This window comes from Suncus etruscus, chromosome 3, assembly GCF_024139225.1.
Source record: "Suncus etruscus isolate mSunEtr1 chromosome 3, mSunEtr1.pri.cur, whole genome shotgun sequence".
NCBI classification, from domain to species: Eukaryota; Metazoa; Chordata; class Mammalia; order Eulipotyphla; family Soricidae; genus Suncus; species Suncus etruscus.
Genome location: NC_064850.1, coordinates 111,568,896 through 111,587,322, shown reverse-complemented (window position 1 = coordinate 111,587,322; position 18,427 = coordinate 111,568,896). Strand labels below are relative to the sequence as shown.

At 36.5% G+C, this 18,427-nt stretch overlaps 1 protein-coding gene across 2 annotated transcripts in view; it reads right to left on the bottom strand.

Moving 5' to 3' along the window:
• The window catches only part of LRBA (LPS responsive beige-like anchor protein), a 662,022-nt gene that overhangs the window by 498,628 nt on the left and 144,967 nt on the right, over nt 1-18,427 (bottom strand). For both annotated transcript variants that reach the window (XM_049770186.1, XM_049770185.1), the window contains exons 26-29: nt 15,473-15,600; nt 14,856-14,963; nt 9,509-9,659; nt 3,457-3,907 (exon numbers count right to left, since the gene is read on the bottom strand). In XM_049770186.1, the coding sequence (XP_049626143.1) occupies nt 3,457-3,907; nt 9,509-9,659; nt 14,856-14,963; nt 15,473-15,600 (838 nt within the window). The remainder of the gene's footprint in view (nt 1-3,456; nt 3,908-9,508; nt 9,660-14,855; nt 14,964-15,472; nt 15,601-18,427) is intronic.

The following is an 18,427-nucleotide window of genomic DNA, read 5'->3' as shown; positions in this document are numbered from 1 at the left end:
AAGTACATTTAGAAAAGCTCTTCACTGAATAAAAGTACAATAGCTATTAGCTTAATTTTAAATTACCCTGGCATAGACATTTTTATAATTGCTCATATCTTCCAAATAAACTTCTAAAGGTATATTTAAGATTTTGATATTTAAATTTTTAACACTATTAATTTTTCTAAAATAAACTATACAAATATATGTCCTCTCAACACTGTTACCTCTTATTGTCATTAACACTAATCATCACCTTTTAAAGTTCTTTGTGAGAGATGAGCACAGAGGTGGAGGTTCTTGGCATTTGGGTGTGTGTCAAAAGATTATTACATTGCTGGAAACTAGAATTTCTAAATAATAAAAATTTAAAAGATAAAAATGTTCTAATTTATTTCATAATTATATTCATATTTACTTCCTCTAATACTAATATAGCTTACTTATTTATTTTAATAGTATTTATCATGTCACATTCATCACCTGTTATTGTCATTTATGAATTTTTCTAGCAGATATTGATTTGTTGGCATTATGTAAACTCGCTGGGAATATCCTGTCTGTTAAAATGTATTAAAATAATTAATGCCAGTATATACACAAACACAACAAAAAGTAGTAGTGGCCAAATGTCTCATTAGATATACCATATATATTCAAGTATAACTGAACTCGGCTTATACGGGGGTCATACTGGCTATTTGATTCAGTCCACAAGTCGTGGCTGAGCTGAAGAGGTAGCTGCTAAACTGAACAATATTCTGCACTTTGTAAGAGACCGACAGCAGTGATGATATCTGCAAACTCAGTGATAATGACAGTGTCTATGCTGATACTCTCACATCAGATACACTGAAGCTCTGTTTGGACAAACAGATTAGGAGGAGGAGGAATCCAGTTTTGAAGGATTTTAACCTTTGTGATATAGCTTGATTACCTATTAAACTACAGTTTTATGCACTTTATATAAAGTTTTATAGTTACTATTGCTAGTTTACCATTTTTCTTTAGCAATAAATATTGAAAAAACATTTACCCTATTGATTCCTCAATTATTGTAATTGTTTTATATCTATATTTTTATTTTTGAAATTCAACAGTGGCTACTACATTTTCTACCTCCACTTATACTCGAGTCACTGTTTTCCCAGTTTTTAGGGTAAAGTTGGGTGGGGGGGGGGGTCGGCTTATACTCAAGTATATACAGTAACAACTAAGTTTATACTTGGGTGATATCTTCATAATACTTGCTATAGATTAATAAATTTTGATATGATTTTGCATCAATACATGTTTTCTATTTTTTAATAGCCGTACAGTGTTATACAATTTAATAAAGGAACTGAGGCTCAAGGAGATAAGGTAACTCATCGAAATTCCCTAATAAAGTAATACAGCAAGAATTCAAACTTGTTTTGCCTGATTTTGAGTCAATAAATTAAAAACATACCAGAATCAAGTTATTATATCTATAATATTCCATTATATATAATGTTCCACTATAGATGAGCCAGTAAGTTATTTACCTAAGATTTAGACTCTATCAACCTCCTCACCCCAAGACTTGACCTAGCTATGACCTTTAAACAGAGGTAAAAGGGACATGATGACAGCATATTAAATTATATTTCCTGTGTTCTTTCTGAACACCTTAATTATCATATACAATTTTAACCAGTTTGGTTGTCTAATATAGCAACCCACAGAAATTGTGAAGTAGAAAACTAGGAAATAAAGGACAGAGAAGCAATGGCAAAAACAACAACCAGAGAAAGGATGAGTGTGATGAAGACAAAACACAAGAAAGTAGGACTCACAAGTTTGGAAATCCACTGGCCAAATCAGAGACAACTAGAACAACATCACAAACAACAACGATATAGTACAACACAGTGAATAAAATAAATACATAAAATAAATAAAAGTACTTATGGAAATGTAGAATATGATACTACCCTGTCACAAAGAACAACATAACAAAGTAGAAATCTACAAGACATTCAAGTAATTAATCAGAATAGAAAAAAAATACTTTTTAGAATAAAGCAAAAAAAAAAATGTGTCAATTTTGTGATATTCCTGCCAAAGATACATTTGGTCAAACCTAATCATGACAGAGGGGTGTCCTACAGAGCAATACTCCTATTTTCTAAAAAAAACAAGATCATTAATTTCAAAGAAATATTGAGAAAGTATTCTGCCAGATGAAAAGAGAACAAAGTGATAGGCACACAATGTAACAGGTAATTCTAACCTGGAGCCTTCCACTAAAAAAAAAAAAAAATCTTGAGAAAATAAAATCTGGAAAGATAGTTTTAGAAGGAATTATCTATATCATTGTTAATACCCTTATTTTGATGAAATACTAAATTATTGTGACTATGTAAAAATATACAAGAAAGTATTCTAAATATACAAAAAGTATTGTATAAGCTTCCTTTCATAAGAAAAATAAGTTCTTTTAAATATCAACTTTTCTAAAAGTTAAAGCTTACTTCCAAATATAAATACTGATTCTTTTGAAAAACAAAGTTTAATATCTAATACATCACATCTTGTATGCAAAATTTCAGCAAATCTGAATTTCAGCAAATTATAAAGAAAACATTCAGGTAAATTAACAAAAGTTTCTTAGTGTAGGAGAAACAGGCAGAGTCAGAATTCTCATGCTATCAAGGCTCTGAAGCCCTTTTTAAACTGCTAAATCCAGAAACACAGAAAATCCCATTTTTAAAATGATTTTTTTCTTTATTTGAACACCAGGGTTACAAACATGTTCGTGGTTAAGAAAATCCCACTCTTACCCATAAAAACTGGCTGTCACACTCTACTGACAATACAAAAGAAAAGATCACCAATCAGTAATTTCTAAGTTATAAACAAATGTTTATTTGATATACAGCTTGCCAACATGATATTAATTTTTTAAACTGCTTATAAACATTAAATTGCTTTTATACGGACCAATTCTGGTGATAATACACTAACTAGCCAGCCTGACTGGACCCTAGGGTCTAAGGAGGCAGTACTACTTGGGCCTGGCACCAGGACCAAGAAGTGATCCATCCAAGTGGTGCTCAGAACCCCCAGCGCTATCTCCCACCAATGGAGGTCTAAAAAAAAAACACTGGGGTCAGGCACATGAATGCACTCCATCACCCAGCTTATAAACTAGATCAAATATCTATTTAGGGCCAGAATGATAGTACAGGGGGTAGGACATTTGCCTTTGCCTTACATTCAAATCACCCAATTTCCAGCGTCCTTAAAGGTCCCTGGAGCTCCAGCAAGAGAGACCTCTGAGCACAGAACTAGATATAGGTATAAACCCTGAACATAAACAGGTGTGGCCCCCAAAAACAACATATATAAACAAAATACCTATTAAACTATAAGTTTTAACAGTTCAACAGAGCTCCTAATTACCTAATGTTATTATTATTTTACCATTTATACCAACACTCTTTATAATACCTGTCAAAAGACCGGAAATGCACAGGCTGCTCCGCAGACAGATCGTTGAGAGTGCCAAGGCAGGTGGGTGGCAGAAGGGCAGGCTCCACCGTGACTCCATCTGCTGGTATGTTCACCAAGCTTCGGAGAATATCCTTCACATTGACATTTTTGGAAACTGGGACTGATGGTGCCCCCTTGTTATCCAACTCATTTCCTCCATCATTTTTGGTTTCCTGAGGTTTACTGACTTCTAAAGAGAGAGTGGAGAGCACCTCACTGACTGCGTCTGGGCCAGCAATGATGCTAGGAGGAGCTGTCTGAGGAGCTGGGTCCACATTGGCTCCTAAAGCAGTAGCTGTTTCTTCCCCAATTCCTGAATCCCTCCTCCGAGCAGAAGATGATGTGCATTCAGATTCTTCCCCTGATGTTGGAGCAGCTGCACTGAGAGTTGTAGGTGTGTTTTCTACATCTACCCAGAAAACAAAACACAAATAAAACAGTAGAAACAATATTTGAAAGGAGCATTCAATTCTAATAGCCATCTATTATTTTAAGTTAAAAAATATAAAGCATGTGCTAACACTGGGGTGGCGAACACGCGGTTCTCGAGCTGCATGCAGCTCCCGGCCAAAATGAATGCGGCTCTTTGCCTCTTATCATTATTTTGTATACTGTGGCTCTTTGCCAAGTTTGGATTTTGTTCTGCTGCTTCTGAGGAGGGACCTCTGAGGAGAGATCTCAGAGCACGGAGTCCCGCCCCCAGGCTGTGTCCTCCCATCTCCCATCCCTCGGAAACCACTGCACGGGCCAGCGAGCGGGGGGGGGGACCGTGTGTCACATGTTGTGTCCCATCTTGTCGTTAGTTCTTAATGTGGAGGACGCAGCACACCCTCACCATCACTGCAGGATTTTTACCCTCACTCAAAATGGCAAAATGTAATATGTGTTTAATAGATTATTGTTAAAATTATATGCTTTTGTGTGAGTGTTTGTCTGTTTTGGCAGGTCACTGCGTGGTGTGGCTCTCTGACTCTCAAAGTTTAAAATTTTGGCTCTTTGTGTCGAACTTGTTCGCCACCCCTGTTCTAACAGAAAACTAAATTATAAAATCTATAAAATGTACTATTATTCTCAAAATAAGTTTATAATATGGTAACAAAATATTTCCATGCTCCAAAATACTTCAAAATGAACATGACACACCAATACAAAGACTAGAAGCTACCAGCCTACAAAAAAAAAAAAATTAAAATCCTTAGAATAAGATCCTTGAATAATATGAGTTTACTAAAATATAAATTTCATCAAAGTTAGGGTTTTGTTTCATCTCTAGAACTTATGACATATTTCGGTCCACAAATATGTCAGAAAATAGTAATACTTAGTAGAATTATTTCCTAGTACTCATATCATGCTTTACAATGAGGCGCTTATGATCTGCTGAAAATAAAGAATATTTTGGTTTTATGTGCCCTTACAGATTGGCATTTCTTTGGCATGAATTCTACTGCTAGAAAATTTACAAATCCTTCATTCATGAGTAATTCAATGACCTGAAAATTCTAATTCAATAAGGAACATTCCCTTTTCTTTCATTTCCTTCTTCATATGTCCCAACAGAAATATCCTATTTTTGTTAAATATAACAGTCTAAATCCATTGGTTAAGTAAACACTGTTCTAATAGCATTTAACATAAATTTAGTTTCTTCAATTTGATCTTTTTTTTGAGGGGTGCAGGAGTAACTTTACAATACACCCCAATTTTCTGGTATTTTATCATTGCTATAATAAATGTTCCCTGTTAATTTTCTTCACCTCTTTTTCTCCTTATTTTATTTTTGTTTTTCAGCCATACCAAATGAAGCTGAGAACTAAATTCATGGTTCTGAACTCAGGGATTAAACCTAGCACTGTTTGAAAGACCATACAGGAAGCCAGGTAACAAAACTGAGCCAGTCACATACAAGGCAAATGCTCTGCCCACTGTACAGTCTTTCCAATCCCCTCTCTTAAGGTACAGCTTAGTCCAAGGTACAGGAGCTTAGTCCTTATTTATCATGTGTTCCTTAGCAACTCCATTCATAAAGCTCTTAGCACATCATGAATGGGTGTTGGACCTTAACATATGCTTTCTCTGCATCTATTGATATGATCATATGGTTTTTAATATTTCTTTTGTTGATGTGGTGTAATATGTTGATTGACTGTGTATGTTTAACCATCCTTGCATCTCTGGTGCTAGTGGAGTGCCATCTAGTCTAACCTTTCTGGAAAAAAAAACAAACTAGACATTTAGCTTCCATATGATCCAGCTATACCACTCCTTGGGACCTACCCTAGAATCACAAAAACAAGATACAATAATGCCCTCTGCATGCCTATGTTCATAACAGCACTATTTACAATAGCCAGAATCTAGAAACAACCCAGATGCACAGCAACAGATGAGTGGCTAAAGAAACTGTTTACATCTATACAATGGAATACTATGCAGCTGTTAGAAAAAAAAGAAGCCATAAAATGTGCTTATGGATGGATTTGGAGACTATTAAGTTGAGTGAAATAAGATAGAGGGAGAGAGATAAGCACAGAATAGTCTTATTCATGTGTGAGATTTAAGAAAAATAAAAGATAGTATAATAAAAACACTCAGAGACCATAGAAACAAGGGCTAGAAGAACCAGCCTATGATAAGCTTATAACAAGAGTGGTAGAGTGGTAAGTCCAGTTGGAGAAATAATTACACTAACAGCTATCATGACAATGATAAATAAATACAATGCCTGTCTTAAAAACAGGCAGGGGACTGGGGAGGGGGGGAAATAATGATGACAGAAAAGTTGCAATGGTGAAGGGGGTGTGTACTTTATAGCTAAAATCCAATTACAAACATGTAATTGTAACCATGGTGCTTAAATGGAGAAATCATTTATAAATAAAAAATAAAATTCCAGCAGAATCATGCAAGTCAGTCTCAGATTCATGAAACCACCCTCACTGAGGCACTAGACATATGAATAGAAAATGTATCTCAGATATTCCAATTCCAGTAAACATCCTCTAGAGAGGGGATGATCATCCAGGTGAAATTACCTAACAAAATAGCAGAGGTACTCAGCTCCTAAGCTTTGAGATGGTATGTTATACAGCAGTACATAACTAAATGTGGCATTTTCCTAATATGCTGGAGTGTATTTTCATAACAAAATCCTAAGAATTATTTAAACAGCGTAAGTGTAACACCACAGTAAAATCTTCTAACAGGGGGCTGAAGCGATAGCATAGCCAGTAGGGTATTTGTCTTGCTAACGGCTGACCTGGTTTTGATCCCCAGCATCCTATATGGTCCCCCAACCCTACCAGTAGTAATTTCTGAGTACAAAGCCAAAAAATAACCTGAGTGCTACAAAGTGTAGCCCAAACACAAAAGGAAAAAAAAACTTGCAACAATTCCTTGTTATTTTTTTGTTTTGTTTTGTTTTTCGGGCCACACCCATTAGATGCTCAAGGGTTACTCCGGGCAACGCGCTCAGAAATTGCCCCTGGCTTGGGGGGACCATATGGGACACCAGGGGATCAAACCGTGGTCCTTTCCTTGGCTAGCGCTTGCAAGGCAGACACCTTACCTCTAGCGCCACCTAATTCCTTGTTATTTTAAAGAAACAAGCCACACCTATTCATACTGGTCTTTTCTGACACTTTTCCTATATTTAGTTTTTCTTCTTTTCTTAAGACTTAACATTTAAATACCACACAATAAATTATATGTCCTTATTTTCTGCCACCCTTACCAGTACACAAGTACCACAAAAGCAGACATTTCTCCAGTTTTGTTCATAATTATACCCAAATAATAAATTAAAATTATTGAATAAATGGGACCGGAGTGATAGCACAGTGGTAGGGCATTTGCCTTGCAAGCAGCTGACCCAGGACGAACCTGGTTTGATCCCCAGCATCCCATATGGTCCCCCAAGCCAGGAGCGATTTCTGAATGTATAGCCAGAAGTAACCCCAGAGCATCACTAGGTGTGGCCCAAAAAACAAAACAAAAAAATTATTGAATAAATAAAACCCCTTAGTTGTGTAGCAACTACTTCTATAAACAGTCAAAAGTCGCTTCCCTTCTTGGAATATCTATAACTAAAAACTACTTCTATTACTCTTTTTTGTTTGTTTTTTTTTTCAGGTCATACCTAACAATGTTCAGGGACATACCCAGCAATGCTCACAGTTAACTCCTGACTCTACTCAGAGATCACTCATTGGTGCTTAATAAGAGACCTTACTCCATACCAGGACAGACTCCATGTCAGTGACAGAACCCACACTGTCAATGTTCAAGGGAAGCACCCTACCCCTGTATAATCACTCTGGCCTGCTATCATTATCATCATCACCACCACCACCACCATTATCATCGTCATTGTCATCAATTTTATTGAGTTTGTTTGTTTAGTGACCATAACCAATGATATTCAGAGTTTATTCCTCAATTTGTGCTCAGGGCTTACTCCTGGTTCTGCATTCAGGGATGACTCCTAGTAGGGCTAGGAGAACCATATGTGGTATTGGGCAAGAATACCAAAGCCAAGAACCTAATCCATTATATAATCTGTCCAGCCTTTATTGCAGTTAAATTTTCTTAACCTATCTGTCTCTTAAAAAGAGATTCCATATTATTTACTCCTTTTGTCTGTTAGTATTTGTTTCTAGGCCATGCCCTGCAATGCAAAGGAGCATTCCTGGCCCTATGCTGGGAGTTCTTCAGGGTGATATTCAAGAGATAATGTAGAGCTGGGGATTGAACCTGTGTTTGAAAAGCATGTTCCCCAGGCCACTGAAGTACTTCTTTGGTCCTGTGTTATTTATTCTTCAAAACAAATGTTGAGGGGTCAAAGTGATAGCACAACGGGTAAGGCATTTGCCTTGCATGCAGCTGATCTGGGTTCAATGTCCAGCATCCCTTATGATCCTCAAAGCACTTCGAGGAATGACCTGAGCACAAAACCAGGAGTAACCCCTGAGCATTGCCAGATGTGACTCATAAACAAAACAAAACCAAAAATGCTGAGATCAACAAAAATGTTTAACACTTTATGTGTAAAGAACAACACTTTCGAAGGCTGGAACAGTAGCACAGCAGTAGGGCATTTGCATGCGGCTGACCCAGGATGGACCTGGGTTCAGTCCCAGGCGTCTCATATGGTTCCCTGAGCCAGAGCCAGGAGTAAACCCTGAGTGTCACTGGGTGTGGTCCAAAAAACAAAAAAGAAAACAAAAACCCAAAACAAAAACACTTTATGGGGCTGGAGAGATAATGCAGAAGTTAAGGTACTTGGCTTGCATGCAGCAAAACCAGGTTTGAACCCCCAGTACCAAATATGGTCCCCAACATCTCCAAGAGTGATCTGTGAGCACTGAGCCAGAAATAAATACTGTATGACACAAATACTGTATGACACAAAAACACAAAAAATAAAGTAAAAGAATATCACTTTCTAGGTGAGAGAAGGAGAGAGAGAGAGAGAGAGAGAGAGAGAGAAGGAGAGAGAGAGAAGGAGAGAGAGAGAAGGAGAGAGAGAGAAAGCATTGGAATTAAGACAATGTCTTGAAAAAAATCAGTTCTTGATCAATCTCCAGCATTGAAAGTCCCTGAGCACTGCTAGTAGTTACCCTTGCACAGAGCAAGAAGTAGCTCCCAAGCACTGCTAGGTGTGATCCAAAAAGAAGACCCTACCCCATACCTCAAAATAAACCAATCTCCATAGCATTTTAAATAGTTGGCTAAGGAATAAATACCTTCCAACTAAGTAACTACATGTTACTTAAAATACTTAGCTAATTAGTTTCCATAATTATAAACTTTTGATAATCTTTTTGATTTAGTAATCTTTTGATAAGCTGATTTTCAAAAAAATTTATTGAAGTTTTAAACTAAAAAAAATACTTAGCTTTTAAAAAAAAAAAAAAGTATGCTTTCACTTTGTACATAGACTCACATTCCAGAATCAATATTTTAAGTATGTAACATTATGTATGCCAGTGAATAAAACAAAGTAACTTACCAGTAAGAGATATATTTCCACTTTCACTGCCAGTTTCCTGGGTACTCCTTTCATTTTGGGGTTCCAAAATATCTCTGTACTTTGAGACCATAAGAACAGAGATAAAATATACAACTGCCAAGGCTAGAAACTGAGCTTGTTTGCTATCCTCCTAAAAAAAATAAAATTAATCATGCATTATTATGTTTTCACCTTTATACACAAAATATTTTAATATAAAACATGTTTATAAATATTTAGATATGTGTAGAAAAAAGATACATTTACCCAGGAATATTAAACAGAGATCTTGGGGGGGAAACTAAGATCTGTTAATGTGTGTAAATATAGAAAAGAAAATTTGGCGCATTTTTAAAATCATGATTCACCCTGACAGATATATTCTAATATACTTGAAAATATGTCCTTGGACAGGGATGCAACCTAAAGGTAGAACTTTAATTCTCAATTATCAACACCACAAAAAAATTAATAAAGGATGTGAATGACTTATAACTGAAAATCCAAGTCATTAGTGAATCATTAGGAAAGGGAAATACTTCATAGTGCTTTAACAGAAGAATTAAAGTTGCGATTATGACCAACCTACCAAAAAATTATACTAATTTATGGGGCTGGAGAGATAGCATGGAGGTAAGGCGTTTGCCTAGCGAGGAGAAGGATGGCGGTTCGAATTCTGGCATTCCATATGGTCCCCCAAGCCTGCCAGGAATGATTTCTGAGCATAGAGCCAGGAGTAACCCCTGAACGCTGCAAGGTGTGACCCAAAAACCAAAAAAAAAAAAAAAAAAAAAGGAATTATAACTTATTATAATTCCTATCAAAATTTCAATTCTACTTTTTGTGTGTGTGTGGGTATTTATTGTTTCAAATGAATTTCAGGAGTGTTTGATCCACTTCTTTGCAGAATGCAGTATCCTTAGAGGGATTGCATTAAATCTGTACAATGCTTTGGAGATTATAGCCATTTTAATGATGTTAATCCTGCCAATCGATGAGCAGGGGCAGGGTATGTGTATCCATTTCCTTGTGTCCTCTCTAATTTCTTGAAGCAGTGTTTTGTAGTTTCTTTTGTATAGGTCCTTCACATCTTTATTTTTTTTTTTTAGATTTCTTTCTTGCTCATTCACTTATTTACTCTTTTTTTATTAATATCTTTTTTTTGGGGGGGGGTTACACCCAGCAGCGCTTTGGGGTTACTCCTGGCTCTAGGTTCAGAAATCACTCCTGGCAGGCTCAGGGGACCATATGGGATGCTGGGATTCAAACCACTGTCCTTCTGCATGCTAGTCAAACGCCCTACCTCCATGCTATCTCTCCGGCCCCATTAATATCTTTATTTAAACTCTTTGATTACAAATATGATTGTAGTTGGGTTTCAGTCATGCAAAGAACACCGACCTTCACCAGTGCAACATTCCCATCACCAATATTCCAAATCTCAATTCTACTTTTCAAGGGATCAAACTTGTCTAATTTTCAAGTAGAAAAAACTCTGCTAAAAGCTTTATGAAAACATAAAACTCCTCCACATAAATTTTTCTGAGAAATAATAAGATACGGGGTCAAAGCAAACTTAAGTAGTGTGCTTGCCTTTCACATGGACAATCCCTGCACGCCACACACATTTGGTCCCTCAAGCACAGCCAGGAATAATTAATTCCCTGATGCCAGGAGTAACCATTAAGTAACCCCCTAATGGTGTGGCAAAAAAAAAAAAAAACATAAAAACAATTTAAAAAAATTTTAAATAAAATAAAACTGAATCTTTATCATACCATACAAACTATAATACACCATACATCAAAGAAAAGCAGATTAAAGACCTAACAGGCTTTAAAAGATAAAAACAAATAGCAGTTATCATTATTTATGAACATCTATTGTTATTTTTAATCATGAGAACTAAAATAATTTTTTAAAAAAAACCAGGGGGCAGGCGGTGGCGCTAGAGGTAAGATGCCTGCCTTGCCTGCACTAGCCTTGGATGGACCGTGGTTCGATCCCCTAGTGTCCCATATGGTCCCCATATGGAAGTTGCCAGGAGCAACTTCTGAGCGCATAGCCAGGAGCAACCCCTGAGCGTCACAGGGTGTGGCCCCCCCCCAAAAAAAACCAAACTGGAGGGGCCAGAGCAGTGGCACAAGTGGTAGGACATGTGCCTTGTAAATGCTAATCTAGGGAGGATCAAGGTTCGATCCCCCAGCATCCCATATGGTCCCTTAAGCCAAGAGCCATCTCTGAGCACATAGCCAGGAGTAACCCCTGAGAGTCACCGGGTCTGACAAACAAACAAAAAAATTCCTGGCACTACATATGATACTACATACGTTTTCCTGAGCCCTATCATGGTTGATCACAGAGCACAAAGCAGGCAGTAAATTTAGGACCACCAGCTATGGTTTAAACCACCCTCTCCATCATGTGGTATATTTTTTTTTCCAAAAGTTAACAGTGTTAACACTAGAGCCAATATTTTCCTAGAGTATGGATTATCTTCTTATTTTGTGAAGCAATACTTTTTAATTTGGTGTAGTTACATTTGTTTTTCTTTGCTTCTATTTTCTTGGCCAGTGGCACTGAATCATTGAAGAACACACCTATGAATTTGAAGTAATGTAGGGTTCTGCCTTTCGTTTCTAAATATAATTTATGGAGTAAAGTCTTTAGTTCATTATGAATTGACATTTTTGTATGGTGGGAGGAGACCAGAGTTCATTTTTCCATTAAGTAGTTTTCCCAACACCAATTGTTGAAGAAATTTTACTTGTTCCATATCTTTGTCATAGATTAGCTGACCGGAGGGCCAATCTCTGGGCTCTCAATTTAATTTCACTGATCTGAGTTTACCTTTACTCTAAAACCAAACTATTCTGATTACTCTAGCTCTGTAATGTGATTTAAGTTTGAGAAGAAAGAAGCCTCCAATCTTTTCTCCTAGAATTTGTTTGGCTATTTAAAGAAGTTTATTACTGCATATAAATGTCAACAGTGTTTGAACTCTATTTTTAAAAAAATAACATCAGGGCTGGAGCAGTGACGCAGCGGTAGGGCATTTGCCTTTCACGCGGCTGACCTAGGAGGGACCGCAGATTGATCCCCAGTATCCCATATGGTCCCCCAAGCCAGGAGCGATTTCTGAGCACAGAGCCAGAAGTAACCCCTGCAAATCACGGGGTGTAGCCCAAAAAACAAAAATAAATAAATAAATTACATGGGTATTTTTATGAGAACTACATTGAATCTGCATAGTGGATTACCATTTTGACAATGTTGATCTTTTCAATTAATGAACAAAGGATGTGTTTCCATTTCCTTGCTTCTTCTTTTACTTCTTTTAGCAATGATATACAACTTTCTTTATGTAAGTCTTTTGTATCTTTTGTTGACTTCCAGATATTTAATTTTTTGAGGAAACTATTTGGGGGGGAGGGCCTGGGGTTGTACAGCCTTACTATACTCAAGTCTTACTCAGGGGTCTGCAATCAGGGATTACTCTTGATAGTTCTTAGGAAACCATATTGGGTGCTAGGACTAAACCCAGGTCACCCACATACAAGAAAAATGCGCTACCCACTGTATTAGTGTTCTGGCCTCTGAGGTGCTTAGTTTTAAACTGAAAAGAAGACATGGTACTTTTTAGTTTCACATGCAAGACAGTCTTAATGAAAAACAAATTTACATTTCCCCCTTTTTATTAACAGTAATCTCTCTTCCTTGAATATACTGTCTTCTCTATCACAAAATTCTTCCAACAATTAGGATAATTTTTGCTAATTATATCAATGCTTAAAAAATTTGGCAATAATTTATTTGATCTGATATTCCAATCTTTTCTAGTTATTTATGACTACTCAATTCTTACTTAGATTAGCAATTTATAGTAGGTGCATAATTTCTGCCCAAATAAAACTATCCCATAGGTATGAGGAAACAGAAAAAAAGGAATAATAACAAAAGGTAACAGAAATTGAGAATTTATCTTCAATAGGAAGCATACTACAGGATGGTGGAGTGGGAATAGGACCCTGGAACAATGGTAGAGGGAAACAGACACTAAAGAGGGTCTGGTGTTGTCCAATTCATTTATGAAACCATACTAATAACAGTTTGTAAACTACAATGCCCAAATTAATTTTTTTCTAAATAAAACCCCATAAATGCTTTAATTTAAGATCTATCTCCTGAAATAGATGTTTTCAATTGTAATTAGCTGTCATTGACCGAATACTTATTGTGAATCTAGGCCTCAACACGAGGCCTAGAGAGTAAAGTTAAGCAATTTATGTAAGAGCACACAGTAAGTGAAATAACAATCCTAAATTATTAAAATTAGAATGATTAAAAACCTCAGGCCTTAACCTGCAGATAATATTTTCTTTATAACACCAATTTACATTACTTCCTTTTTCTGCTTACACTGGAAAGATAGTCTAGAATATAGTTTGAAGAACACAGTTTTTTCTTGCCTTTAAGGTGATTAGATAATTACTTAAATTTCTGTGCAAAATTGCAAAATTGCAAAAAAATTTTAAGTGGGCCAGAGTGGTGATGCAGTGGTAGGACGGTTTGCCTTTCAGCGGCTTACTAGGACGGACCATGTTTAAATCCCCCTGGCGTCCCATATGGTCCCCCAAGCCAGGAGCAATTTCTGAGCACATAGCCAGGAGTAACCCGAGCATCACTGGGTGTGGCCCCAAAACAAACAAACAAAAAATTCTGAGCAGCAAAGGAGGAATAAAAGAGAAGGTAGCGGGAAGAGAGTTAGAGTAAAGGAAAGAGAAAAGGAGAAGAGAGAGAGATTACAGAAAGAGAGAAGAAAGGTAGCTGAGAGATAGAAGTAGCATTGGGTTCAAAACTGAACCATTGCCAGCATGTTTTGAAAAAACAAGAGTTGATGGTTTCATTGTTAACTCTAATGAAACCATCAACTCTTGTTTAATAAAGAAAAAAAATTATAATATACATGGCTGCAGAGAATGCATGGTGGTAGGACAGTTGCCTTGCACAAAGTTGACCCAGGAAGAACCCAGGCTTGATTCCCAGCATCCCATATGGTCCCCTGAGCCTGCCAGGAGTGATTTCTGAGTGCAGAGCCAGGAGTAACCCCTGAGTATTGCTGGGTGTGAACCCCTCCCCCCAAAATATATATACATCTATTTATAAAATTAGGATGAGTTTTTATACACAAAAGAACTAAATCACCAAAAAAAGATGGAAAATTTTAAAATTTTAAAATTTTAAAATTGAGGCTAGTAGTTCAGTATTATTTATCTATTTATTTGCAGTACACAAGAATAATGGCAGGGCTTCACACATGCAAAATTATAAAAGAACTGTAACTTACTATGTCTCTGAAGACAACTGCTCTAAGCCGATTAATATCCATGTCTTGTAGGAGTCTTTCAAGATCTCTTATAGGAGATATACCACCTGTGATAATGTCCACTGGACTCTATTTGAGACCAAAAATGATATAAACAAATACACTTATGTCAATATAAACATACATATACATTTTACACAGACTAAAAAAAATGATTAAAATTAGTTAAATTAATTAAAAATTAATTTAAAAAGCAGCATTCCAATAATAAGATAAACAAAGAGACAACCATTGGTTTTTTCCAGTTTATTTTGCCTAGTTCTCTCCCCTAATAATGAACACTAGGTGTTAAAGGGAGCCAGGCAGAAAAAAAACGAATCCATGCTAGCTTACCAAGTACATGAAATATAAATTGACATATTTGAAGGAAAAGATAGCACCAATTCAAGAAAAGTAAACATATGAGAAAAACTTTACCATACATTTAAATACAAATATTTGAATATCATTCACAGACTACAATAACAATTTTAGAATTTGTCAGTTTTATTTAACTTTATATTGAAATGAATTATTAATTTAGATTTCAGCAATAAAATAAGAGTAATCTTTTTGAATTAATTATACTGTGCATTTACCTTCGCTGCAGATTTCCCCATGGGAATCAGACTGTGTATTGTTTTCAGCCGTTTTACTGTATCTCCTTTGCTTTTCAATTGTGAATGCTGCTGACACTCTAAGCAATTTCTTACTGCCACTGCACACACTGTAAATTATTGTAAGAAAAGATTTAAATAAGAAAAAAATATAAAATTATGGAACTGATAAAAAAACAGTACCGTTTTATTCAAAAGAGATGACCTTCAGCAAACTTCTAAAATGCCCCCTGGATTTTATCACCTATTATTGTTTATCTTTGCTACTTAGTTACTCTGTTAGAGATCACAGTCCAGGAATCTTAATATATTGATAACTCTGTCACACAGAGAGTATAGGGGCATTAAGGTGTTTGCCTTACACGTGGCTGACCTGCTTCAATTCCTAGCACTGGTGCCCAAGTGGTGGTGCAAGGAATAAGGCGTCTGCCTTGCGCACACCAGCCTAGGATGAACCACGGTTCGATCCCCCAGCATCTCATATGGTTCCCCCAAGCCAAGAGCGATTTCTGAGCACATAGCCAGGAGTAACCCCTGAGAGCCACTGGGTGTGTCCCAAAAACAAACAAACAAACAAACAAAAATCCCTGGCACTGCATATGGTACTATGTATGTTTTCCTGAGCCCTACCATGGCTGATCACAGAGCACAAAGCAGGCAGTAAATTTAGGACCACCACTATCAAGTGGTATATTACTACTTACTTCTTATCTGAGCAACTTTGGAAATCTTTTTATAAGGGAAAGAAAAGTGAAAAAATAAAACAATGGTGACAAATTAAAAAAATAGAAAGAAAATCACATTGCCATGAAATAATTTTGGATAGTAATCTATATTTTCATTTCCTAGAAAAATAGCTAAACTAGAAGCTTGAATGGTTTTTTTAGATTATGTTTACTTTTTTTTTAATAATATTTTTTATTTAAACACTTCGTTACAAACATGATTGTGGTTGGGTTTCGATCATATAAGAGGACATCCCCCATCATCAGTGCAACATTCCCACCACCAATGTCCCAAATATCCCTCCTCCCACCCCACCCCCACCTGTACTCTAGACAGGCTTTCTATTTCCCTCATACATTCTCATTGTTAGGATAATTTGCAATGTAGTTATTTCTCTAACTAAAGTCATCACTAACTAAGCTCATCACTCTTTGTGGTGAGGTTCATAAAGTGGGCTGTAACTTCCAACCCTCCTCTCTTTTGTCTCTGAAAATTACTGCAAGAATATCTTTCATTTTTCTTAAAACTGATAGATGAGTGAGACCATTCTGCGTCTTTCTCTCTCTCTGACTTATTTCACTCAGCATAATAAATTACATGTACATCCATGTATAGGAAAATTTCATGACTTCATCTTCCTGATGGCTGCATAATATTCTATTGTGTATGTGTAGCACAGTTTATTTAGCCATTCATCTGTTGAAGGGCATCTTGGTTGTTTCCAGAGTCTTGCTATGGTAAATAGTGCTGCAATGAATATAGGTGTAAGAAAGGGATTTTTGTATTGTATTTTTGTGTTCCGAGGTTATATTCCTAGGAGTGGTATAGCTGGATCATATGGGAGCTCAATTTCCAGTTTTTGAAGGAATCTCCATATCGCTTTCAAGAAAGGTTGAACTAGACAGCATTCCCACCAGCAGTGGATGAGAGTTCCTTTCTCTCTGTATCCCCACCAACACTGCTTGTTCTCATTCTTTGTGATGTGTGCCAATTTCTGTGGTGTGAGGTGGTACCTCATAGTTGCTTGAATGGTTTTATTACATTATTATAGCCAAATATTACCAGAGACAGAGCAGACATAACATTTATAAGAAACAGGTACAGGGTTTGCTCTGTCTTTTTTTTTCTACTTCAATTTTTCCACACCATAAACATCAGCCCAAGGGCGCTCAGGATCACCTCTGCATATTCTACACCAGGACTCAGCTCAGGACCTAACTTGCCTTGGCACATCCTAAATCACTGAATCTTCCAGGCTCTTTCTCACTGGGGATCTCAAAAGCAAAACTGTCCTGAACTGCAAAGCACATTGCAGCAGCACAGAACCAAGGTTTGAACTTACAAGCTGAGCATTGCCATTAAGGCACATCCCAGATCCTACATGGTCTGCTCTGATTATCATTAAAACTATCTAAGGGCTATTATTAAAACTACTTAATTGACAGAAAACAGAAATAAAATAGGTCATGATCAACAGACAGCCAAAAATGACTTGTAAAGAATCCACATTTCAGCGAGTTACTATGGCTATCTAAAAATTAATTTTGAATGATAAATCTGAAGATAACAACTAAGAATGAATTGCTTTAGACACATTTAATCATATACAACTAACAATTAATTGCTTCAGAAACATTTAATCATCTCAATCCCTAAACAAATCAGAAGTACTCACAATATTTGAGAGTAAAATCCAGAACAAAATTAGGGCTGGAAAGACAGTACAGTGGTAAGGCACTTGCCTTGCATGTGGCCATCCAGATTAGATCCCCAGCATCACATATGAGTCCCCCAGTCCCTACTCAGGAGCACAGAGGAAGGAATGTACCCTGAGCACTGACCAAAGCTGGGTATAGTTCAAACATGAAATAAAAGAACACAAAACTACAAAATAGAAGATACAAAATTGTCAATTGATCTGGAAATTTTCCATTTCATCCATCAAGTGGGTAGCAGATACAGATTTGAGTTGAAGAACAATGAAAGTTCAGGAGACTAAGGAGATGCTCTTGTTAACCCTTAATCCTTTATCCTTCCCCTAATAGAAGAAGAAACTGTCATTCACTGAAAGTGGGTTACTTTTTTAGTGATTCAAAGACAAATCACTACCCCCTCTAAGGAGATAGAGGATGCAGTTCGGGGGTAATCACCCAGATGTAGCTTTATCAATGTGTATGTCTACTCTATGAGAAAGTTATCTTTTACTCTGAA